Source organism: Malaya genurostris, chromosome 2 (genome assembly GCF_030247185.1).
Source record: "Malaya genurostris strain Urasoe2022 chromosome 2, Malgen_1.1, whole genome shotgun sequence".
Lineage (NCBI taxonomy): Eukaryota > Metazoa > Arthropoda > Insecta > Diptera > Culicidae > Malaya > Malaya genurostris.
Window position 1 is genome coordinate 112088722 of NC_080571.1, and position 26474 is coordinate 112115195.

Consider the following 26474-nt stretch of genomic DNA (forward strand, 5'->3'; position numbering starts at 1 on the left):
TGAATAAAAAATATTCCTGCACACGAAATTATGTTTTCCTTGTTAGTTCCTGGACTTTTTGAACGATGTGTTAGCGACTTTTTCTACGGCAGTATTGAATCGCACAGAGTGCAAGTCTATTCGAAACAGAATTTTGTTTTCTACGCACTCATTGAAATGCAGAAATCTTATGGAACCCATGAACTTATGTATACGAAACTGTCGTATTTGTTGAAGGAAACCATGACAAAGATTTTCGTTACTAACTGAAATTTCGATCACCAATTATCTGAAATATGATTGAAATGATAATATACGTAACAAGGTTCATTTTATCATGCAGAAATAGGAGTCGACCTTAAACATCTGTCGGAAAATTCCGATAAAGGTCTTCTACCATTTACTATTAAATCCGGCAAAGCTACCACAAGTAGTTACTTTCTACTTGCTACTGCATTCTTCTTTTGCCGGTTCGGAATGTAAAGAGTAAAAGATCGTTATCGGTAATTTCCGATATATCAGAGACTCTAGTGATTCGCATTGATGAGATGCTTAAGCTCGGCGCCTCTGCTGGAAGGGAAAAGTTAAATTATTTAAAGATTTCTGCTTGCTCAAATGACCCTTGTCACGTCTTACCTTTCTGCGGTATATCTTCACATCCTTGCTCTACCTTGAGAACTAGAATTCTATAATTTAGATTTTTTTCATTTTTATTATAAATAATACTAATATTACCATTGTTTCTTGCTCGAAATTTCCGGTGGGTAATTACCCACTTTTGGAATTTTCGAGTGGGTAGTGCTATCCACCGTACCCACCTCTTTCACCGGCCCTGCTTTCTAGTATAGAAAGACTACGCAATCATTGTACAAAACCGAAGGGTCAAGGCATCAAAATAGGGCTTACTCCCTTGATCAAAAGGTGCCCGGAATTTATTCAGAAAATTAAATAAACAAGACTATTAATCAAAATCGATATTGTCTTCTTCAACGTACTCCCCATCGACTATAACACGCTTATGCCAGCGCTTGATCCAATCATCGAAACATTTTTTATAATCAGTTTTCGGTTTGACCATCAGAGCCATCTCTGATTTTTCCAATATCTCATATCGGCTGCTGAAACGCGTTCCACGGAGCGGTTTCTTGAGTCGACCGAATAGGAAAAGGTCGCATGGACCCAAATCAGGTGAATTCGGTGTGTGCTGAACGGTATTCGTTTAGTTTTTAGAAAATGTTCACGGATAACGATGGCATTGTGTGACGGTCCGTTATCGTGGTGCAAGATCCATGAGTTGTTGCTTGGTCTTTTTCGGCGAATTGTTTCACGCAAACGTCTCATAGCGCCCAAATAATACTCCTTGTTGACGGTCTGACTTTGTGGAAGGAATTCATGATACACAACACCCCTGTAATCAACAAAAACTATGAGCACCGTCTTCTATTTCGACTGGAAACTTTTTCATCATAATTCACAGTACCTGGAATAATGGTAAAAACCTGGAATTTAGATTTGGCATCGATATCTCTTATGAAATGTTATGAAAAAAAAACATCATTACCAAATGAAGGGGATTCAAAATCACTTAGTCCCTCGTAAAGTGATTTATTAAAATCGAAGGGCTCAACCTAAACGTTGAAAATTGCTGTTCAATCCAAGATTTATTAAATTTTTTATTCATTTAATTGTGCCTTATTAGTCATCTTAAAATAAATTGCAGCTACTTAATTAGGCTTCATGAAGAAACTACACACTTTTTAGTTTACTCCAGCCATCAGGGTCTGTGCAAACTTCTCTACAACCAATTTAGCTACTTTTTTTCAAGATTTTCAAAAGCTGCATATTGCCTGCCTTTGTCTTTTTCTTCGCCCTGAAATGCTCTTCTACGCCATTCTGTTGCATGTATACTGTCAGACATTCGGGAAGTTACTTGAATTCTTCCAGCACATAAGTTTCATCGTCCATTATAATGCAAAAAAAAATCGGTAATTATTCGCGATTCCACTTACGAACCCGGTTTTAAGCCATCACATTCTGTTTACCTACACGATTCGGTAAAAAAAATATTTTGTCGATTACATCACTTGTACGGCAATATCTCTGAAACTTGAAATGTTAGTCATATGATTTTCGAAATCGACCATCAGCCCAAATTTAGTCTTGAACGAGTCTAAAATTTTTGATATCAGGTAATCCATAAACGAGAAAATTGGCCGGTAATGAGTGTTTACGTCACTTCTGGTAAGTGATAAGAAATAAAGTGCATAAATTCAATGAATCGGTTGAGTCATTTCGAATTGGTTTCAAAAACTACCGAATCGAAAACTTGGAACATTGTACTACGTTTGAAATGTGTGACTAAATAATTGAGTGATGCTAATACTTACCAAAAACGAAAAGTAATTATTTTTTTAGAATCATAACCCCGATGTTGCAATTTTCCTGGTCACTAACAATCGACGGTCTAGTCGGTGGACACCAAAACTTTGCTCGTTAATAGTTATATTACTACTTTAGAGAAGACAAACCTTTCACGATAACCAAAAGCAAATGACACGACCATGTCAGAGTTAATTTCAAAGTAATTATTAATTTAAACTCTTCAACACCCTCGAAGGCGCCAGCATCGAAGGTAATAAAAGGTTCAAATTCTGCCCGAGCCTAAATGAGGAAGAATACACACTGCCTTATCATTAGCCGCATACATACATCCCATATATATACAGTACGGAAGAAAACGGAGGGAACTAGTTGTTGAAACTGTTGAATGGAATTATACTTTCTTAATTATGGTTCAGTATGTATACAAAGTTTGCCCTTTCTGTGCCTGTGCGAATATGATGTATATGGAGAATAACATATTATAGGCAAAGATTCCACTTTACCATAATAGGAAGAAACCAAACCCGTTCTCCCTCTCTCTCTCGCACTTGATGAAGTATGATAAACTTTTCAAACAATTTCTACCAAGCACGGTGCCGGAAGTTTCATTATTTCAATCTTCTAGAACCAAAGCCTTTCCAGCAACTCACACGTATTTTTCACGAATACTTATACTTCAGAGTAGTTCAAACCAAGAAACCCCATGAGCTTTTTTTTCCATTCATGGAAAGTTTCGGAAAGTTTCAACTTGAACCGAGAATTTCAAACATTGTTGGCGTTTTATCAAAATAGCATGAACACCATTCAGGAAGCAAGTCTGAAATCAACTGCAGTTTCAAACAAGCGCTTTCAAACAAGTATTTCTTAGTGTTAGGTATACAGTAATTAACGATGGTATTCAACCCGGGTTTTCTACCGAAAATCGGAAGTATTCATTTGTTAGATATACAAGTAATAAATAACAAACTTTTTGAATTCACGTAACAGGATGATGAATGAAAAGTGGTCAAACAAAATAGTTTATTTGAACAAGTTTATTCATAAGTTTTATACAAGATGTATAAATTATTGCTTAACATTTATGAAAATTTCGTTATCCATTTCGATTACAAATTCTAAAACTTACTATGTACTGATACAATACTTCTGGATGAATACTGGCTGTTGCATGACTTTCAACGCGCTGTCACCGATGTTTAATCCAACGTAATTCGAACGATATCGGGAGGTAGCATGAAATTGTTCTTCCGGAGTGGAATCTCACTCAACTGCTGATCAACGGGGGCACGGGTATCATATAGCGAAGGGCTCTGACAGATGATGCCGAATGTGCCAAATATGCAGGAAAACGTGAACACCCATAGGAAAAAGCGATCCAAAACCATTGAAACGAATTTCCAGTCCTCGACAATCTGGGAAGAATAGAAAAAGTATGGATTAGAACTTTACGGACATTAACATAGATGTAAATTTACAAGTATTACAAAATTGAATTTACTATAACTGACGCGTTTTTTTTTGTGATAACGGCCAATAAGCCATCATTCAACATCCACTTTTCTGTATCGTTTACTATTATGACTTAATCTCAGCGAGTTCCGAATCTTTCGGAATTCCTTTTCAAAGTGAATGTTGATGAGTGGCTCATTGGTCATTATCACAAAAATCGCGAGAACTAGACTGCACAGATAAATATATTTTGTGAATTTACATATTTTGCATGCACATATTTGGAACAAGAAATTAAATTTAAAGTTGTTTTGCAATCGTTCTACTGCAACAAATCTCATGTGCTACATTTCTGAGTTAATCGATCAAATTGAACGTAACAAACAAGTGGATGCAATTTACATTGACTTATCCAAGGCATTCGACAACGTTCCTCATCGACTTGTTATGAAAAAATTAAGAAGACTTGGGTTTCCGGAGTGGCTGACACAATGGGTTAAGACATACTTGACCGGACCCAGTGCTTTTGTGTGCATTGGAAACATACAATCTTCTTCTGATAACGAAATGCCAACAAAAAGTAAACTTTCTCCGAACAGTAACAAAGTCTTGTCGGAATGCTTATCTTAGAGATAATCAATTAAAATTGTATAAAACAACGATGCTTCCATCGATAGAATATGCATGCATTTGCTTTCGTTCCGCGACAAATACTTGTATCAATAAATTAGAGATTTCTTCCATTCACATTTTAGAGCAGTCATCGCGTCTACTAAAACGCTCTGATGTGATGAATCCATTAGTTATCAATAATTGATATATATATATTTTAACCACATGTCACAAGACAACAATTCAGATATGTCCCTATCAGAGTCAGCTCTTATATGTCCCTGAATCAACCACATTTTTCGACACATCCATGCACTGCAAATTGTGGGGAATAAAGGATTTTATTTTAAAGTAAATTCAGACATTTGGACTCTAAGAAAATATTCTTCATGGATGAGTCACGAATTGATGAAGCTATAGGCTTAAGGGTCTAAAAATCATTTAGTTTTTTCTTTGTATTTTCTTATAGTAGGGAAGAGTGTTTGATTACCGGCAACCTTTTATTTTAAGCTCATAATTTCTGACTTAGTGCACATTATGCGGACATCTATACATCAATGGAAAGCTAAAGTCCCTAGCTAACAACTGATTAAGAAACTAAGTTGATTCATTTGATCAAAAAAAAATTATTAATAATTTAGTAAAGTGATAAATTTTGGCCATTTCAAAAAAAGTGTTCGGTTACCGGCACCCCAAGAAATTTCACTAAATATTAAAAACTGTAGTTATTCAAATAAAAACCTGTTTTAATCCACCTAGTGGTGTAATGATGCCTTTTTCATATATAATACTGTGGTATTCTTTTCAAAATGTTTCTCTTCGATTTTTGAAAGAAACCAAGGGATTGTTTGTGCATTAACTAGTATAACCTACAGAATGAAACAGTGCTTTGTTCGCACTATATGTAATTCCGTGCACCGGAACCCGAGAACTGGTATAATCTAAATCGATTCGTACGGCCACCAACTAACATGACGTACAAACTGTACTGGTTTTTATTCAAATTTGAAAATTTTAAAAGATTTTTCCATCGTACTCTAAACGACGGTTTAAATTTTTGTTGAATCCGAAAATATGCAGTAAAATTGGAAATATCAGTTCTGCAAACTCTGAGAAAAGTGAATAAGATCCACTTTTGAGCATATGACTATTTTCTCCTGTCGTTAATCAAAAACCGGGAACCAAGATAGCCGGAATCGGTTTGTTTAGTTACCTACTGATAATGGCTATCGATTTGTGGAGTTTTGAGTCCAGTTTAGAAGAATTTTTGCGGTTTTTGTTCCTCCGGTTTAAGTGACGGTGTACAATATTTAACACACTTTACCCTATAACTCCGGAACCGAAAATCGAATCCGAATGAAATTAAGTAATTCCATGTAGCACCGTAAGACCTTTCATTTGAATCTAAGTTTATAAAAATTAGATGAGCGATCCTGAGAAAATTTATTGCACGTTTTTAGTTCGTTTTGCACATTTTACCCCATAACTCCCGAACCGGAAGTCGGATCCAGATGAAATTCAATAGCAACCTATGAAACTACAGGGCCTTCTATTCTTAGTTGAAGAAAATCGGTTGAGTTGTCACACACACACACACACACACACACACACACACACACACACACACACACACACACACACACACATACGCACACAGCAAAAAGCTCAAGCATCTGTTTACTTCGACATTCGGCACAAAAAGATCGTGCTGCTATTACACACACACATGTCATTTGTCGGAATGACGCTATCTAATTTCTGTCAAAAGTTACGGTGAGGTGCCGGTGTTCACCTTTCCTAAAACATTTCAAGAATATATTATGACAAAATACAAAGAAAAAATATGATTTTTTCGAAAATGTTAGACTCCTCTAGAAAATCCATTGTTTCCTTCGATTTTAAACTTTAAACACGTTTTTCTCGAAAGCAGATTTTGGAAGAACGTGTCCATTGTCATTCGAAAACTACTTTTTTTTAAATTTTGCACACATTTTCTACATGTAAAATACTAGACCCCAACGTTTTGCTTTTCGTTTTTTGTAACTTTGAGAAGGTTTTGCAGCTACAAAATGGCGGATTGATTTGTGAAAAATCGTAATTTTTACTGTAACCAATCATAAAGAATTCAAAAAAAATCCAACAAAAACGTTGGGGTCAAGAAAAGCATCTACTATAACTATGCTGCTTTGATTTGTTGACTTCTGATTAGTCCCCGGGTAGAAGTGATTTGCAAACCAATACCAAATTCTGTCATTAAAATCAAACATCTCAAAGGTAGAAATTAACATTATTTAGTTTGAAATAAGAGTTAAAATATCAAAAATCATAACAAAGTCTGCATGAGAAAATAGCAACAAAATAAAAAATTCTGTCATTGTAATATCAAACCAAGAACAAAATATTTATAGAAGATGAATTTGTTCATTATTTTATATTCTAGCATTTAGAATAGAGTAATATCTTAAGTATTTCTCTTATCTGATTCTGATGCAGTTTATTCAATGGTATTTTATTTGAAGATAAAACTCCTGGGTCAATTTACCTAATGAAATTGAAATAGCTCATCAATAACGAAGTAAGATATTATAACTAATTTTGATGTTGAACAGATATTGTACAATGTCTTGATCCCTTGATGAAATATCACGAAAATATCAAGTATCACTCTGACAACACAGAGACATCAAACCAAGATACAGTGGACATGATTATGATTTTTAAAAAGTGTCCTCAAAAATACTCCTTCACCGACTTATTTCTCAATATTTTCCCACTAAAAAACTATAAAATTTTGTTCGAATGATGCTTTATATTATGCAAAATATTTGGGTTTGTTTTTTAAAGATGACTCTAAAAAAACTCGCAAAACAGTTCTTTTTTCATCCGTTAGACCCTTAATTACAGGATTAGCAAGTCTTTGGTGTGTGTCCTTCTGCGACAGTTTTTCGGCACAATTCTCCTGCTCGCTTCATTCCAAAAGCGTGAGGTCTTCGGTATTGCTCTCCAGTATGTCTTGCTTCGACAACCGTTACACAGGCGAAAGTTGAATGTTCATATTTTATACTGATACAGTTGCACAGCAGCAGATATTTTGTTCTCGATGGATTTGTTTGATTTTTCTTTCAAATTTTTGAGTTTTTATGGTTTTTTAAAGTCAAAAATGCGAATTTTTTCACAAAAAAATTCTCAATTTTGTAGCACACCAAAGTAACAAAAAACAAAATGGAAAATGTTGGGGTCTGGTATTTTACATGTATAAAGTATGTGCAAAATTTACATGAAATTAGTGAAGTAGTTTTCGAATGACGATGAACATGCACTTTCAAAAACTGCTTTCGAGAAAAACTCGTTTAAAGTTTATTGTCTATACAATCAAAGGAAACAATTTATTTTTCAGGGGAGGGCGTAAGGTTTTATTTTTTCTTTATATTTTGTCATAATAAAATATTTCAAGAATGGCCAGTGAGCCGAAATCTTGCTCTTGGAATGTAGCAAAAATTATGTGTATACGTTAGATACAAGAAGACATATTCAAGACCAAAAGGTAGGGGATAAATTTTGAAAAGGCGTCCCATAGTAAGTCGTATTCACGATAAATTCAGTAATTCATAGATTTCACTTGGTTACTTTTGCCGAACATTCAATAAAGGTTACGTCAAACAGACAGTAAACTTTTTGCTGACGATTTCGGTAATGTTAGATGCGAATTTGAGTTTACCGAGACTTAGAAATTCTACCTTTTTCCGAGATGTGTAAATGACTTCGAAGTTAGTTAGAAACCTCTAATTCACGACCACAAGGTCAACCAATAGTTAGGAAATTGATTCCCAATTGAAGAGATGTTTTTGAACAAAGATACTGCTTTTTTCAGTTATCAGATTCTCTCAACTTTTCACATCTGAATACGCTATTTTAGTAGATGATCTCTACATTCAACTTATCGATTTCCGGCTTGCTTCAGAGAAAAAATTTATTCGGTATTCTTCCTTCTTTCATGCTATTGTTAGTCTTTCAAGATTGTAAATTGGATGATAAAAAACAATTATTGCGAAGATCCATTAATATTACAATGTGAATAACAGAGATAATATATCGGTATATTAAATAAATAATGTAAAAAAATACTTGTTTGTTTGATAAATTAATATTTTTTTCTCGGTGGCCGACTACCCAGATCAGCCAATATAACCATTTAATAATTTTAATAAATTAATATTAATTAATATTAATTTATTAAAAATATAATATTTAAATAATATAATAAAGTTGAAATAACAAACAATCAAGACGCGCGTGAAATCTGTTGACCTTTGTTTGGTGATTTATAATAATTTGATATAATTAATAGAATATGTCACTACAACGAATCAACTGCTTTGTCTAAATCCTATTCACTCGTTTTTATAGTAGCAGGTAATTCCATTTACAAAAAACGTGTTTAATCCACCTACCAGTGAGATGGTACCTTTTTTTATCAATCCGCATGTTTTTTTTTTGCATGAATATTTTTCGGTGTTTCAGTTTTCATGACATTATTCTAATGTCCGTCGTTTTAAGTGGCAATTTGAGATTTTAATCACTCATTACTCTGTAATGTCGAAACCGCAAATCGGATCGAATTTGAATCTAAAAGTGTAACAATCCATTAAACATTCCATGATATGTCGAAGTAATTTCTTCTTTAGAGTTTAGGGTAATTTAAGGTACTTCCAGAGCCGGTATTCAGGATCCAGCATAACCCAAACCGATTCGTATGGCCATATGACGAATAAATTACAACAGTTTTGAGTCCAACTTTGAAGCTTTCCGAGATTGTCATCTTCTATATCGGTTTGAATTTTAAAAATTCATCATCATGTAATTCGAGAACCGGAAGTCATAATTGGATAAAATTAATTAATTTTTGTATGTATGTATAAAATTAATTAATTTTGTATATAAGTTTATTATAATTTGTATTTTTTTTCTGAAATTTGATTAGGCTTTTTTTTAGAAAACGATTGAGCTCTGAGAAACGTTTTTATACTGGAACCGGAATTCTAAAGTCGGTATGGCCGAAGTCAGATAAATTCACCAAAATATTTGAAAATCAGTGAAGACATCTTTGAGAAATCATAGCACAAATTAAATTTTCAGGTGCCTTCTGAATCGAAAACTGAATACCACTAAAACTGAAAAAAGGTTTTTATCGACTATCCAAATCTGCTAACCCGATAAACCTGATTAATTTATGTGGAATAGACATTTTTATACCAATCACCCTGTATCCCCGAAACCGGAAGTTGGATCTGACTGAAGAGCAAGATGTTTTATAGAATCTTGAAACTTTTCATTTGAATCTTAGATCGGTTCAGCCATCTACGAGAAGAATGAGTTAAACAATTTTGATTTCGTTTCACATATCATCTTGTAGTTCCAGAACCAGAAGTCGGAACCAAACATAATTCAGGAACTTTTTTATGGAGCATAAGACTTTTCGTATGAATCTGAATTTGTAGAAAAGAAATTTTCCGAGAAAATTGAGTAAAATTATTTGTCACACACGCATTTGCCGATCTCGACTAACTGATTCGAATGGTATATGGATGATATGTTCTTCCAGCATTTATTGCTGTAAGTAGTTTAAAACAATATAATTAAAAAAAATCTGCCATCATCTTCTTTATATATGTCATATTTGAACGATTATGTTGCCAAAAACGAGCCGTGCTAAAATCGGTCCGAGGCTAAATGTCATGAAAAAGGATGCTGTACACAGTCTTTTTGGTACTTAGAAACAATTGTATGTAACAGTATAAAAAATCGTGTTTTCCGTTGCTCCCAAGCATTTCTTTGTCATACAGCGCTCAAAACTCCTACTGCCGGAATAGGGAGAAAAGTCGTTTACACAAAAATTTCAATATCTCCGTTAAAAATGGACCGATTTTAACAATCTATGGCTTGTTGGATAGCTATTACCGTGCCGAATCTAAGTCTGAAAACATATTCTGTTTTCAAGGTCAATTGTGACAGATATTGTCAAAAAACACATTAAACTTTGTATAACTCAAAAAGTAAACATCCGATCTCAAAACCATTCAATAGCGTTTTGGGTGACGGGGAGAACTTTCATTTGAGACTAGTTCGATCAAAATCGGTCTAGCCATCTCTATGATCTCGACCTCTTTGTTGACAACACACACACATACACACACACGGACATTTGCTCAGTTCGTCGAGCTGAATCGATTGGTACATATCATTCGGCCCTTCGGGCCTCGGAAAAATTTTCTAAAATTTGAGCGAATTCTATACCTATTTTTTATATATATATAAAAAAAGGTAAAAAGAGGAAGTTTTTATTTGTTACGCAATAGTATTTCAAATTTCCTTCTTCCGTGACTCTTGTGGAGTGCGCAGTAGTATATACGGCCTCTAGTAACAACAAGTGTTGGACTAATATCCCTTCCCATTCCTTAGACGATCTACGTTCGGACCTGGCCGGCGCCGGCACTGATCAATGAAATCTGGGGTTACCAGAAGATGTACATTGAAGGATGATTTGCCAGTTCCAGGTCGGATCATCTAGAAATTCCCTGTACAATTTCAGTTAATCCCGATCAGTAACGGAGTAGCAACCAGGGGTTGTCGCTCAAGCTCAAAGAAACAAGATAACATCGAGAGAATGTGTGCATAACAAACATGTTTATGTTTATTGTTCAAGGGAAACAGGAACTCTGTGATTGGTCAACCGCTAACTGCTGCTCAGGTGATAACTTCTATCGAGAACTTTCTACAAAAGCGTGGCTCGCGCTGCGTGTTGTTGTTGTTATTGGTCGTTCTTGCGTTCAAGTGTGGACTTGCTTTTCTTGCCATTTAGGTTGTTTATCGACCTGAACAGAACAGTATATATGAAAAATATCTGTTCTGAAACGAAATTCGTGGAGCTTTGACTAATTGAGACGATGGAAAAAAGTGCTGTTTGTTGCTTACGTTACTAATAACATTATATATCTGGTGCCGGAAGTTTCCGCCATTTGGTCTTCAAACCCGACCAATAACCCATTAGTAAAAGTCTATTCGCACTATTCCGGGACGGCCAGGACGGGACCATCGTCCCGAATGGTCCCGTCCCGGAATAGCGCGAATAGACTTTAACTTTCAAACGAGCCGAAACTTGTTGAAATCGGTTCAGCCATCTTCTATAATGTTGAGCAAATAGAAATATATTGGACAGATGCACACACACACCTACACATGGCTGCAATTTCCGAGCTCGTCGGGCTGAATCGAATTGTCTATAATACTAGAGGTCTCCGATCATAACTCGAGTTTTCCAGCAGTACTAACCTTTGCCTTTCTTTAGAGAATGGCGAAAAAATGCTTGCACTAAAAACAAATATAAAACCATATAGTTCCAGGTCCAGAGTGTGAAAATGAATGAAATGATGAGCGATGTTCGAGTTCTTCAACCCAACACTCCCATTGGGCATTTCATAGTCAATTAATTTTCCTCTGAATGCGCAAAAGAGGGCAATGGGAATATCAAACCTTAGCATATATATTAATTAATTTACCTTCCGCATATCAAGGACAACAAAGCTGCAGAAGTAACAATGACAAACGTGACATCAGGTTTTCTCTGGTGAGGAACAAATATAGAAAATCACCTGTAATATCGTACCGAAACAGTAGGATGAAAATATCAACTGTTGTTTAGAGGATACTTATACATTCAACCGCCGTACGGAAGAGGCTCCATTTTCTCGCAAAGTGTGATACCATCGAAGACGTGATAGCACGGTATCGATCGTTCGTCTTATTTGGAATGGAACATACGAGAAATTTCAATTTGAAATCTATTCTAACTAAATACTTTTCTAACTAATACGGACTCGAGTAAGGGGTAATCCTACAATGCACCATTTTTAATTGAATAAAACAATCCTAAAATCATACTAACTACATAAATCAAACATAAACACTCAAAGAAAACAGTTGCAATAATACCCATGAACGTGTGAAACATCAAGCATTTTTTGAATAACTATTTCCCAGGACCAAGTTCACACGTCTCAATTTCTCACACACACCACTGTAATACAATGACTTTATAGAACGCTTCCTTGTATTATTTATTTATGTTTTCTCTGGAAAGCTAACAAGTACCTATTCTGAATTATTTCCTTAAAGAAACCAACAAAATCTCTGCATGATACGTGCTCGGGGAATGATTCAACTATTTTGCCTGTCTTCGTGTTCACCAACTTCAAACGAGTTGTTTGCGTTCTTCTCAAGAACAAGTTAAAACATAGCGCAAACAATATATAGGATGCCAAGTTACAATTTACCCGCTGGCAAAGTCAAAGGAATAAATCCTTCACTGTTGGTTTTCACTGCCTGGTGTCACAATGTGTCTCGTTTTCCTTTCATAAGCCACTCACTTGTATACTAGTAGCGATTATGTCGTTTTCTCATAATTTTGTATCAAAACGCTGTCCGTGCATCTCGCCGTCTAGTCGGCAACCGATAGAACTGATAAACGGCGACGTAGCAGCACAAACACGTCGCCGTTCCGGGTACTACAATAATAACATGTACCGATAAGCGGTGGTCAATCTGCTGCCAAATTCTTTCCTCTAGTGACATGCGGATGTCGAAAACTAACGAACTTGCTCGTACTATGTGCAGTGCCAGGTCTCGGTATTCGATCAGTCGGATGCGATCATAAAAACGACAAACGATTCCGTTTAAATACAAAAATTGTTTTCGAAAATTTAATCCCTACGCGATTTTCGATTCAATTTATGATGATGAATAAAGAAGTTAATTTTCTGAATTGAAATATATGAAATATATGTTGATATGCTCAAGACACTGTATTCAAAGTAGTTGCCTTCTGAAGCTATGCATATTTTCCATCTTTCCTCACGAATATCACGTCGAAAGAACTGTTTATCCTTGGAAGCAATCCAGTCGTTAATATTGTTTTTGCACATTTTCATAACATTTCATTTGCAGCCTGTTGAGAACTCATGAGGCTCATTTTGTTCGATTCATCAAGCTTACCTCATGATTTAAGATGTAAAATGATGGTTAAGATGAAAGTCATCGCTACCACATCTACCTAGAAGATCATTGCTAACATCAAATTGTGATGACCGTCCATGACATTTCTGGTGAATGGGAATACAAGCGAAATATTGTGTGAATCTGTGGCGATGTGCTGATTCACAAGCGCATTAAATCACAGCTCACAGACTGTCTCTCAGTGGGTTCTAATATTTGACGTGCGCTCAGCGCTCATCTGCTGATTGCTTGGCATTACGATGTTGAGACCATGTTTTCTCTTTCCAAATTGTTGCCAAGTTACGCGCTCAATGATGCTACTGAAATCGATGAGCAGGTGAACTGAACTCACTTATGATGAAGTACAAAAGGGTTGATTGCCAGCTTTGGTTGCGAATAGTATTTATAGTTTCCCTTGGATTGAGAAGCACATAGTGACAGACACCTTTTTTATCCCTCCAAAGTCACTGCATCGTTTTCTGTCCGAAATAATTAGGTTTGGTAATTGATGTCGATAGATGGCCAAGGCCATTGATTTTCTACGCTTGGGATTCTCAAAATAAATCCTTTGCATATCTACCGTCTAGATCCAATGCAGAAAACGAGAACGAAAAATGTCGTTTTCCGATTTTCATAAATCGTTCCAGGACATAAATCGTCTTTCACACTGAAAACTCCATTTTTAACTATTTAAAGCCACGTTCACACATCGTTGCGGATAGAGCACGCTCTCCGCAAGCTTCAACAAGAATCCGGTGGGATTCAGCAGCACTTTTTTCGAAACAATGTTAACTTCACTAATTTTATATGACACTAACTTGTAATTTGCAAAACAACAAAGGTTTTTTTGAACGTGATGATACAGCAACGAGCTCAACGTTCCTAGCAGTGAGATGATATCTTTTTTTATCAGTCTGCATTCTTCGGTGTTTTAAGTTTTCATGAAATTAATTGAACATCGTTTTAAATGACAGTTTGAAATTTCAATCACTCATTGCCCTGTAATTTAGGAATTGCAAGTCGGATCGAAAACAGAAATTGTATGCAATCATAAAATTATTCTTTTGAATCTGAACGTGTGAAAATCGATTGAGCATTCCATGAGATGTCGAAATGAGTTCTACTTTAGACCTTATCTTACCTAACAGCTATAGGGTGTCCTTTGCTGTATCAAGCATACGTCTCCACATAACTCGGTCCATGGCTGCTTGTCGCCAGCCACTCAAGGCACGGATGCTTCTGAGATCACCCTCCACTTGATCGATCCACCTTGATCGCTGCGCTCCTCTTCTTCTTGTACCAGTCGGATTAGATTCATGAGAACCATTTTCACTGAGCTGTCGTCCGACACCCTTATGACATGCCCAGCCCATCGTAGACGTCCGATTTTAGCTGTCCGTACGATGGGTGGTTCTCCTAGCAGCTGTTGCAATTCGTGATTCATACGCCGTCTCCACGTCCCGTCTTCCATCTGCACTCCGCCATAAATGGTCCTCAGTACCTTTCTTTCGAAAACACTGAGGGCGCGTCAGGATAGTCCAGGTCTCGTGGCCATAGAGAACAACCGGTCTAATGAGCGCTTTGTAGATGGTCAATTTCGTGGGGTTGCGTACTTTTCTCGATCGGAGGGTTTTTCTGAGTCCAAAGTAGAGAATAGGGAAAAATAGCTACTTTTGAGGTTTTGGTAATTATTTACGACACTTCCAAAACCAGTATTCAGGGGCCAGCTTAACCCAAAACGGTTTGTATAGTCTTGTATTTTTATGACAAATAAGAGTCATCTTGAATGAATATTAAAAACTCATCACCCTATAATTCCATAATCGGAAGTCAGAATCGGATAAAATTCACCAATTTTGTATGGGACTATAAGTCTTTTAATTTGAATTTTTGTTTATGAAATTCGTTTTGGCCTTCTTTGAGAAAACGATTGAGCTCTTCTATTCCTGATATCTTCGAAACTGGAATTCGGGAATCGGTGTAGTTAGTTAAATTCACCTAAGTGAAGCCATTTCATTTGATTTTAACACTGGCAGGATGAATTCCAAACCGCTTCGCCAATTTTCGCATAGTAATACTCTTATCACTGAGCCATATGTCCAGAACTTAAGTTTTCACTTTCTTTTCCATACGCGACATTTTGAGAACGCAGAATTTCAACCACACAAACAAGTAAACAAACGAAAGCTGACAGCCAAACTCACTGCATGCTGTGCTCTGAGCATAAAAAACTATCACAAATACACGCGTACAACACAAATGTATGTGAATAACTTATTTTCGATACACTCCTTACCCGGCGAACAACCGAAAAAGTTAAAGCCGGGCATAAATAAACAACATCAATAATTATAACAATAATAATAATACCGATGCGGTATATTATATGACCTAGAGATTTAATAATAATTGCAAGCTTACCTCATTATCCTTATCAGCGTCCTTGATATGTTGGGCAATAAATCGCACAGCCTGTATCGCAGAAAGTAGCTCCGGAGACATTTGCTTCGGTATAATATTATCGTGCTCGACTGTTGTATTCCAATTCAGCAGTAAGGGTATGCAAAAGGATTGTTTGAAAAAGGAATGAGATAAATCAAATTTTAATTATAAATTATCACACTGGCCGGACCTTTCTTCCGGCTAAACGAAACGAGTACGCTTGGTTAGACCACAGAGAATCGGAAGCAGAGTTTATTCTCGTTGATTTAGTAGTGGTATTTTTCTTCAGTCCACTTTCAACGACATCGTTTCTAAATAGATACACTTATTCCATATTATATATCCTCAAATATTTTCAATTTAAAAACTGATTTTCCCTAAGTTGATGCAGCTCTCGCAGTGCTAAAAGCTTAGCAATTTTTACGTCGTACAAAATTGCAGCAAAAATATTTTTCTGATGTTATATCATTGGACTCGAATTGAGTTTATTACTAGCAGCTCAACGTAAATTGTTTGAAACAAGGAAGTATCAACAATAAATAACAAACAGTGCAACAGAACCATTACATAATCCAAAATTTACATCCATTTGTCTGTGAGTTAAGCCGTCTCCTCAATTCATCTTTGATACAAATAATCGCTGTGGGAGGCGAAGACATGCTGCCAAGTACTCAGTAGAAAGTATATATGTATACACTCGTTACTGTTTGTTGTCATTTCAAACACATAAGGAGTAAAATGACAAGGATCTGAAATGGGGTGCGACAGGGTCAAGTCATGCCCCCAGATATGGAAAATAAGGTCAGCTGAATTGGGACAGTTGACCTGGAAATGTGGAGAATATTTAAATAAACTTACCTGAACCATGTGGAAGATTCATTCCGATGTTATCAAAACTGTCACCACCCTCCTTAAATTCGCCGGGAAAGTCACTGATACTGTGAATTGGAGAGAAAAATGTTTGTAGAACAATTCTGCTCCGCGGCAGGGATGGAAAGTCTGAAGTGTTGCGATGCGATGTGGGGTGTGTGTGTGATTGTACCCTTCTCGTGGTATCCGCTTTTGTTATGCAATTACCATCTACCTTTCACGCTGCTGGAGGATTTTATCGAGCACTTTATCTTTTCATATGCCAGCAAAACAAAGCGCAAGATCAAGGACAAGTTAATGAAATAAATTATAAATTAACAAAGCACAGGAGAATACCGTACCATCTTTGAGATCTAAGTTTTTTTCTCATTTTATATTTTGACTAGCTGGACCGGGTGTGCTTTGCGGCACTCGTTGGAACAAAGGGCAGAACATTCAAAATGTTGTACGGTACTTTTCAATGTGATATTTATGAGACAAACTTTTAGCCCTATAAAAAATAAGTTTAAAATTTTGTTAATAATTCTGTGTGAATTGAACACTGCTAGATTTGTGCTAGACTATACTAATACTATTCCCAGAACTCACTTAATTCAACTGGTCAATGAATCAGTTCGTGCTCGCATCTCATCCGACACAGTCGCAAATCGGTTACGGTCGAGACAACAGAAACAAAGACAATACAATGTAGTGAACAATAGAGTGCATGAAATGGGCAAATACGATTTAACAAAGCCAGAAACTTGGCCTACAAGGCCAAATTCAGTTTGTATTGGTTTCAAGCGCTGCAAAGTTAGACCAGCAGCAACCGAAATTGAAATCTTGCTTAAGGAACGAATGCATCTAAACGTTAATGATGTAAGTGAGATTCAATTCAACAAGGCGTCTAACTGTCTGTACATTACGTTCAAACGTGAAAGAGATGCAGATTCATTTGCTTCGGTTAATAACGGGGTGCATAGTGTTGATCATGACAATGTTAAATTTAAAATCCCTGTGTACATGGTGGACAATGCCATAGAAGTACGCTTGCATGACCTTCCTCCGCAGCGATGGGTATGTTCGGGAAAGTATGTCGCAGTACGGTGAAGTTCTTTCCATCGAAAGAGAAGTATAGCGGTTTTTCCCGTGTATCCGGAATAGCGTACGAGTGATACGTATGCAACTACGTAAAGCAATTCCATCTTACATCATTTGTGATCAAGACGGGATACATCCGTGTAAAACGCTGATTATGTAACAACGCTAACAACGAGATCAAGACTGCGAATAACGGAAAAGGAAAGAAGACGGAAATCAACAATACCACCGATGCGTCAAAGGATGACGAGACGAGCCACGAACAAAGTGCCCCTCAATCCTCGCAGGAGGAAAATGGAAGCTCCTCTTCCCCTAGAAAAAGGGTGACATCGAGATCGAATACAAAAAATTTTTTATTTAAAAAATCGGCTCAATCGACCACGTAAAGCTTGTACGCAAATAGGCCTGAATAAAAATGTCTTTTAAATAAAAAAAAACTGGTCAATGAATAATTTGTTAGACCAAGTATTTAATTTTCAACCAGAAATAGAGAATAAATCATAAAAACTTGTTTCGTTCTGGCGTAAACTAGCATAACCGCTAAATCGAAGCACCCTATAGTTCAAAAACCGGTAGTCGGATCCGGATAAAATTCGATAGCTGCCTTTCACGTAAGCCCAAGCCTTTTTTGTATCGTTGCTCTTAACAACGGCTTGAAATTTCCCTGTAACCCTGTAATTCCGAAACCGAAAGTCGAATCCGGATAATATTTGCAGTTCCGGAATTTCTTATGGGATAATAAGATCTTTCATCTGAATCTAAGCTGTTTAAAATCGGTAAAGCCATTTATGAGAAATTTTTGTTCCATATACACACAAACCATCTTATACAAATGTCCAAAATTTATTTACACATTCACACACAAAAAAACATTTTCTTATCTCAACAAACTGATTAGAATGGTATATAACACTCGGCCAAATAAAAATATGGTAATATTCATATGAAACTGGTAAACTCTCCCAACAATATACGAACTTCATCCAAATCAAGCAAATCATTAAAGAACGATTTGTTGAATTTTTCACTGATGTAATATTTTAAGATTATGTTTTCTTGAAGGCTCTTTTTAAATTATACAAAAATGCGGTTGTTGGCCAAATTTTATTGCATCAAGACGGATTTCAAGTAGCTCCCGGGCCATAAGCTTCACACAACTGCTGGTTAACAATCATTTTGAGCTGAAAAACCCCAATCTCACCGAAAGCCGTTAAAAGATGAGATAACTAAGTACCCACAAATTCCTATCTCATGCATCCTATCATGCATGCATTTGGTCTATGGGTGCTATCGTCTTCTGCGTTAATACGTCTTATGAATAAGAGTGACTGTATGGATGTAAAAAAATCTTTCTATTCTTATTATTAGTATTTTATGTAGGACCGTTTATAGCAAAAATATTCAGATGTGTGTGCAATATCATACCATATTCCAAGGTTGTAATTGGCTGGTTCCGAAGACAGAAGGATACAATATGGATACGAATGATAAGAAATAGGACAGACACAGAAGAACATAAATTAAACCCACATCGATTGTTTGCTATTCCCAAATGAACAAAAGTCTTTCTGTAGTGTTTAAATCTATTTGATGCAAACATCACATTAAAGCGGGGTTGATCGATGGAACGGAGACCTCGGAATACGATTTGCTCTGTATACGAAATAAAACGTCGAAAAAGAGATGCCTTTTGAAGTAAATTCGCATTCAGTAGTTTGCTCGTCACATTGAGAGAGGTGAGAAAATAGATCCTGTTCTAATAGATACAATATCTCTTTATCATGACTGTTTATCAATCAAACAATAATAAATTCAAGTTTGATCTTTTTTATCAGTGAAGTTGTTGTCTAGTTTGTTATTATACATAATGTTAATATCCACTATAGGAATCATTCTAAAACCGAAAATAAAACTGCTTACCTCATGTCAATTTCGTTTGTGTATCCGTTACTTGGAGTAGAATCATCATAGTCAGGTAAGGTATATTTTGCACGTCTCATCATTAAAATTTTCGGCATGATTTCCAAAAATAACCGTTTTACAATAGGTGACATCTTGTGAGTTGAGGTACTCCTGTGAAGTAATTTTTTTTTACAATGTAGGTATATATCAAACTAGCATCAATATGTTTTTATGTTATCATTATATTTTGGAATAGTCATTCAGTAATAGCCGTTCAACCGAGAAGGTTGTGTATAGAAGCGTACAGTTTAATAACGCTGGTTAGTTTACACGCGTTAAATACGACAACGGTTGAACTACAGGTAGAGACCTGTTGGCAGCAGCCGTTAAAACGTAAAATCGTGCTGCATAAGAGAGCCCTAGTGCTGGGCCAAGCTGGTGAAGGAAACAACAAAGGGCGTTTCCCAAGCTCTACCCAGGCCACAATATACAGCCACAAGTGCTGAGCAGTAGAGTGCAAACGCACACAGAAGCAGGAGAGTGCAAAGGCACACCGGTGCGAAGGCACTTCGGTGCAGAAGCATATCGGTGCGGAGCACAAGGAAGAAGGAGACAAGACAACTCGGTCTTTCCACTGCCATACAACACGCAGGTATACACCGGTGACCTGCGCTGGTTGCAGCTGGCGAAGACAAAAGTAAATCGGAAATCGAGTGGTGCTGGATGTCAGGTAGCAGTAGCATCACATCCAACAATCAGCATCCAACAAGAACATCTAGAGCAACGAGGATCTACACGGCAGTGCAACGGAGATAGACAACAATTTCAAGGTAGAAGTTTTTTCTTTTCCTTTTGATTGAGTACTGTGTAGTGTTGGTTTCATTTTTTTATTTTAAAGTTTGATTAAAAATTTTAATGTGATGGATGAATCCATGGACGTAAATCCTAGCATGAATCCTATACCCCCACGAACGAAAAAATATCAGGAGAGCTCTTCTGGGCCTTGGATAGTCTTTTTTAGACGTATATCAAAGCCATTAAACATTTACCAAATTTCTAAAGGTTTGACATCACGATACTCTTCAATCAAAGAGATCATAAAAGTAAATAACGATAAAATTCGTGTTGTGGTAAATAATTTGAAACACGCGAATGATATTGTCTCTTCGGAACATTTCATTAAAGAGTATAAAGTTTACATACCCTCCAAAGATGTCGAAATTGACGGTGTTGTTACCGAAGCGAGTCTTTCGGTAGATGATTTACTCAAGCATGATGTTGGTCGTTTCAAGAACTCTATGCTTGAGGGTGTGAAAATACTGGAGTGCAAACAACTGTACTCAGTAGTTTATGAAGAGGGAAAAAAAGTTTATCGCCCATCAGACTCGTTTCGAGTGACATTTGCCGGATCTGCGTTGCCGTCCCATGTCTATGTCGATAAAATTCGCCTCCCTGTTCGGCTTTTTGTTCCAAATGTAATGAATTGTACGAACTGCAAAAAAATTCGGACACACAGCTACTTACTGTAGCAATAAACCAAAATGTATTAAGTGTGAAGGACCTCATAAAGATAATGATTGCAACAAGGAAATTGAAAAATGTATTTATTGTGGGGAAAGTCCTCATGAGGATATTTCAGTATGCACTGCATTTAAAGTGCACAAAGACAAAATTAAGCTTTCTTTAAAAGCACGGTCTAAGCGCACATATGCAGAAATGCTTAAAACGGTCATTGATGTCCCCCCTTTGGAAACCGAAAACGGGTTTTCAAATCTAGAGGAAACAGAGGACTCTGACTCTGACGAAAATAGTGAAGGTAATTCGTTTATCACTACCCAAGGGTCAGTTAAGAGAAAGAAGTCTTCTTCCAAATTACCAAAAAAGACACCTAAAGTTTCATCTTCAAAAAAAGATCCCCGTGTTAAACAAAAAAAGTCAAAACCAAAGACTGTGCCTCCTGGTTTGTCAAATTCACAAACCAATCCAGGATCTAGCACAGAAAAAGGTAATAATCCTGTGGGCTCCATTTCACAGCCACCAACAGGATTACTGAAGTTTTCGGAAATTGTTGAATGGATTTTCTCAGCATTCAATATATCTGAACCCTTAAAGACCCTCATAATGGCATTCCTTCCAATAGCTAGAAATTTTTTGAAGCAGTTATCAGCTCAATGGCCAATTGTCTCAGGTTTTGTATCTTTTGATGGATAATTTATCACCCGCCGCAAATGATACAATCACTGTCCTGCAGTGGAATTGTCGAAGCATCATGCCAAAACTTGATTCATTTAAAATTTTATTGCATAGTCAAAAATGTGATGTATTTGCTTTATGCGAAACATGGCTTACTTCAAACATAGCTTTAAATTTTAATGATTTTAACATTATACGTCTCGATAGAGACTCTCCGTATGGTGGAGTGCTTTTGGGAATTAAGAAATGCTGTTCCTTTTATAGATTAAACATCCCTTCAACTTCTAGTATAGAAGTTGTTGCTTGCCAAATAAACATTAAAGGCAAAGATATTTGCATAGCTTCGGTTTATATTCCTCCAAAAGCACAAGTTGGACAGCGACAGATTAATGAAATGGTTGAAGCCCTTCCTGCTCCACGATTGATTCTGGGGGATTTAAATTCGCACGGAATGATGTGGGGTTCCGTTTACAATGATAGCAGATCATCTTTAATACAAAACATTTGTGACAATTTTAGCATGACGGTATTAAATATGGGTAGCATGACACGGATCCCAAGACCTCCTGCACGCCCAAGTGCATTAGATCTATCTCTTTGCTCAACATCAATTCGACTAGAATGCACCTGGAAAATATTGCCTGATTTACACGGTAGCGATCATTTACCAATCATCATCTCAATTAGCTGTAACAAATGTATTGCTAATTCAGCTAGTATTCCATATGATTTGACGAAAAATATCGACTGGATTAAATACCAAAGTAGAATCTCTAGTATTTTGAATTCAATGGAAGAGCTCTCTCCACTTGAAGAATATGACTTCCTCATTTGTTCGATTCTGGAGGCAGCAGAACAATCCCAAACTAAACGCTTTCCTGGGCCAACGACTAACAGAAGGCCTCCCAACCCCTGGTGGGACAAAGAGTGCTCAGAGGCTAAACTCGCAAAACAAATGCTTGCAAGTCGTTTCTAAAACGGGGAGGAGGAACTCCTCAGAATTTTGAAAAACTTATGGTTTTAGAAACCAAGTACAAGAGCATACTTCGAGCCAAAAAATGTAGCTATTGGAGACATTTTGTCGAAGGTTTGTCAAGAGAAACCTCAATGAGCACTCTTTGGAATACGGCCAGACGAATGAGGAATCGTAACGTGGGCAATGAGAGTGATGAATACTCGAACCGATGGATATTTGACTTTGCTAGGAAAGTTTGCCCAGATTCTGTTCCTACGCAAAGCATTATACGGGAATCTCCTCCAAATAATGATTTTATTAATAACCCATTTTCAATGATGGAATTTTCTATAGCACTCTTGTCTTGTAACAATAACGCCCCTGGGTTGGACAGAATTAAATTCAACTTGGTGAAGAATCTGCCCGACCTCGCAAAAAGACGTTTGTTGGAATTGTTCAACAAGTTTCTTGAGCAAAATATTGTTCCGCCTGACTGGAGACAAGTGAAAGTTATCGCCATTCAAAAGCCGGGGAAACCAGCTTCCAATCACAACTCATATAGACCCATTGCGATGTTGTCCTGCATCAGAAAATTGTTCGAAAAAATTATTCTACGACGTCTCGACACTTGGGTCGAGACGAACGGTTTGTTGTCAGATACTCAGTTTGGCTTCCGTAGAAATAAAGGGACGAATGATTGCCTTGCATTACTTTCGTCTGACATCCAAATTGCCTTCGCTCAAAAGCAACAAATGGCATCTGTATTTTTAGACATTAAAGGAGCATTTGATTCAGTTTCCATTGATGTTCTTTCAGACAAACTTCACCAACATGGACTTCCAGCGGTTATAAATAATTATTTGCACAACCTTTTGTCAGAGAAGTGCATGTATTTTTCACATGGCGATTTGGCAACATTCAGAATTAGCTACATGGGTCTCCCGCAAGGCTCATGCCTCAGTCCGCTTCTCTATAATTTTTACGTGAATGACATTGACAGCTGTCTAGTAACCCCATGTACACTAAGGCAATTGGCAGATGATGGCGTGGTTTCAGTTACTGGGCCCAAAGCTATTGATCTGCATAAACCATTGCAAGATACCTTAGATAACTTGTCCGTTTGGGCTGTTCATCTTGGTATCGAATTCTCTGCGGAGAAAACAGAGTTAGTCGTCTTTTCAAGAAAGCATGATCCCGCGCAGCTTCAGCTCCATATGATGGGAAGAATGATCCAACAGGTTTTAACTTTTAAATACCTCGGGGTGTGGTTCGATTCCAAATGCACGTGGGGAGGACACATTAGGTATCTGATAACGAAATGCCAACAAAGAGTAAATTTTCTTCGAACAATAACAGGATCTTGGTGGGGTTCTCATCCGCAAGATCTAATAAAATTGTATCAAACAACGATACTTTCAGTGATGGAATATGGATGCGTTTGTTTTCGTTCCGCTGCAAACTCTCATTTTATCAAACTTGAGCGAATTCAGTACCGTTGTTTGCGAATTGCTTTAGGGTGCATGCATTCGACACATACAATGAGTCTTGAAGTTGTGGCGGGAGTTCTTCCATTGAAAGATCGTTTTTGGGAGCTTTCATCGCGACTGCTAATAAGATGTGAGGTACTGAATCCCCTGGTTATTAATAACTTCGAAAGGCTAGTTGAGCTTCAATCTCAAACAAGATTCATGACAGTATATTTTAACCATATGTCACAGGAAATCAACCCTTCAAGATATATTCCTATCCGTGTCAGCATCCTAAGTGCCCCTGACTCAACTTTATTTTTCGATACATCCATGCAGCGTGAAGTGCGTGGAATCCCGGATCATCTACGCTCGACGGAAATCCCAAAAATATTTTCAAGTAAGTTCAGGCATATTGACTCTGAGAAAATGTTTTACACGGACGGATCGCGAATTGAAGAAGCGACAGGGTTTGGTATGTTCAACAATAATGTTTCGGCCTCATTTAGGCTTCAAGAACCTGCATCTGTTTATATAGCAGAGCTAGCAGCAGTTCATTATAGTTTGAGTGTAATCGTCACATTATCTCCAAACCATTATTTCCTCTTCACAGATAGTCTGAGTGCAATTGAAGCCATTCGCTCAATCGCTGCTGGCAAAAATGAACCGTTTTTCTTGGGTAAAATAAAACAGTGTCTGAACGACATATTGAATAATAATTATCTAATCACTATAGTCTGGGTCCCGGCTCATTGCTCCATTCCAGGCAATGAAAGAGCCGATAATTTAGCCAAACGTGGTGCTATTGAGGGTGAAATTTATGAGCGACCGATTGCTTTCAACGAATTCTATAGTTCGTCTCGCCAAAGAACACTTGCCAGCTGGCAAGCATCTTGGGATAGAGATGATCTGGGTCGGTGGATGCACTCAATTATTCCGAAAATATCGACAAAGGCATGGTTCAGGGGACTGGATGTGAGTAGGGATTTCATTCGTGTGATGTCCAGACTCATGTCCAATCACTACACGTTAGATGCACATCTCCTTCGAATTGGGCTCTCCGAGACTAATCATTGTGCTTGCGGAGAAGGTTATCGGGATATTGATCATGTCGTTTGGACATGCGTGGAGTATCGTGATGTCAGATCTCAACTAATAAATTCTTTGCGTACCCAAGGTAGACTATCCAATATCCCAGTTCGAGACATTCTTGCTTGTCGTGACCTTTCATACATGAAACTTATTTATCATTTCATAAAGAAAATTGGAGTTTCAATTTAATAAAGGCCCCTTTTAAGACTTAGTTCTGATCCCAGCTGCGTCCATGAGTTCAACCAATAGCTAAATTAGAATAAAAATTATGTAATGATACAAACAAACTCGAAACAGTTTATGAAATTATCAACAAAATGTCTGAAAATAACAGCTTATTTTATAATTTATAGAAGTTAATCGTTTGGTTCAAATAATATTTCCGAGTAGATTTCATAATTAATGACGAGTTACCTAAGATGATATTTAAGCTATAAGAGAATATGTTTTAATAAATTCAAAACGTTGTGACTATGTTAGAATTAAATCAGGATAAGAATATTATGTAAAAGTGATGCTACGGCGAAGAAAAACTTATGTAAACTGCCTTAAGAAATAAACGTATTTATGGAAAAAAAAATATTTTGGAATAGTGAATAAATCAATTTGTCTGATACATTACATTTTTTTGGGTTTTCTTTTGTGCCAAGAGATTACATTTATCCAAATGATGCATTTCATTAATTACAGCTTGTTACATGAGAGCGTGATCACGATTACTCAAGATCGGTAAAGTGGTAAAGACTATTGTTTACAATTCGATCTCAGCATTTTTCCAAAATGAATACCGCGTACGCTTCGCGCTTCGAAGCATTCTTGCACCCAAAAGGTCCCAAAATTACCCAAGCTGTCGTGGTCGATATTTTTCACCTTTTTAAAACGATTCACCTACTTACTCACAAACTGTTTCGACTTTTGCATGTATTTCGCCGCGGCAACTTGGGTCATTTTGGTACCTTTCGGGTGCGAGCACGAAAAAACTGCTTCGAAGCATGAAGCGTACG

General features: G+C 36.9%; 1 protein-coding gene across 2 annotated transcripts in view; it reads right to left on the reverse strand.

Annotated features, from left to right (window-relative positions):
- Nucleotides 1–3380: 3380 nt before the first annotated feature.
- Nucleotides 3381–26474, reverse strand: part of LOC131427963 (acetylcholine receptor subunit beta-like 2) — a 37443-nt gene continuing 14349 nt past the window's right edge. Inside the window, exons 6-9 of one of the 2 annotated variants that reach the window (XM_058591569.1) lie at nucleotides 19783–19935; nucleotides 16771–16850; nucleotides 15892–16001; nucleotides 3381–3773 (exon numbers count right to left, since the gene is read on the reverse strand). In XM_058591569.1, the coding sequence (XP_058447552.1) occupies nucleotides 3558–3773; nucleotides 15892–16001; nucleotides 16771–16850; nucleotides 19783–19935 (559 nt within the window). In that variant the 3' untranslated portion in view covers nucleotides 3381–3557. The remainder of the gene's footprint in view (nucleotides 3774–15891; nucleotides 16002–16770; nucleotides 16851–19782; nucleotides 19936–26474) is intronic. The other variant, XM_058591570.1, reaches the window with a different exon arrangement.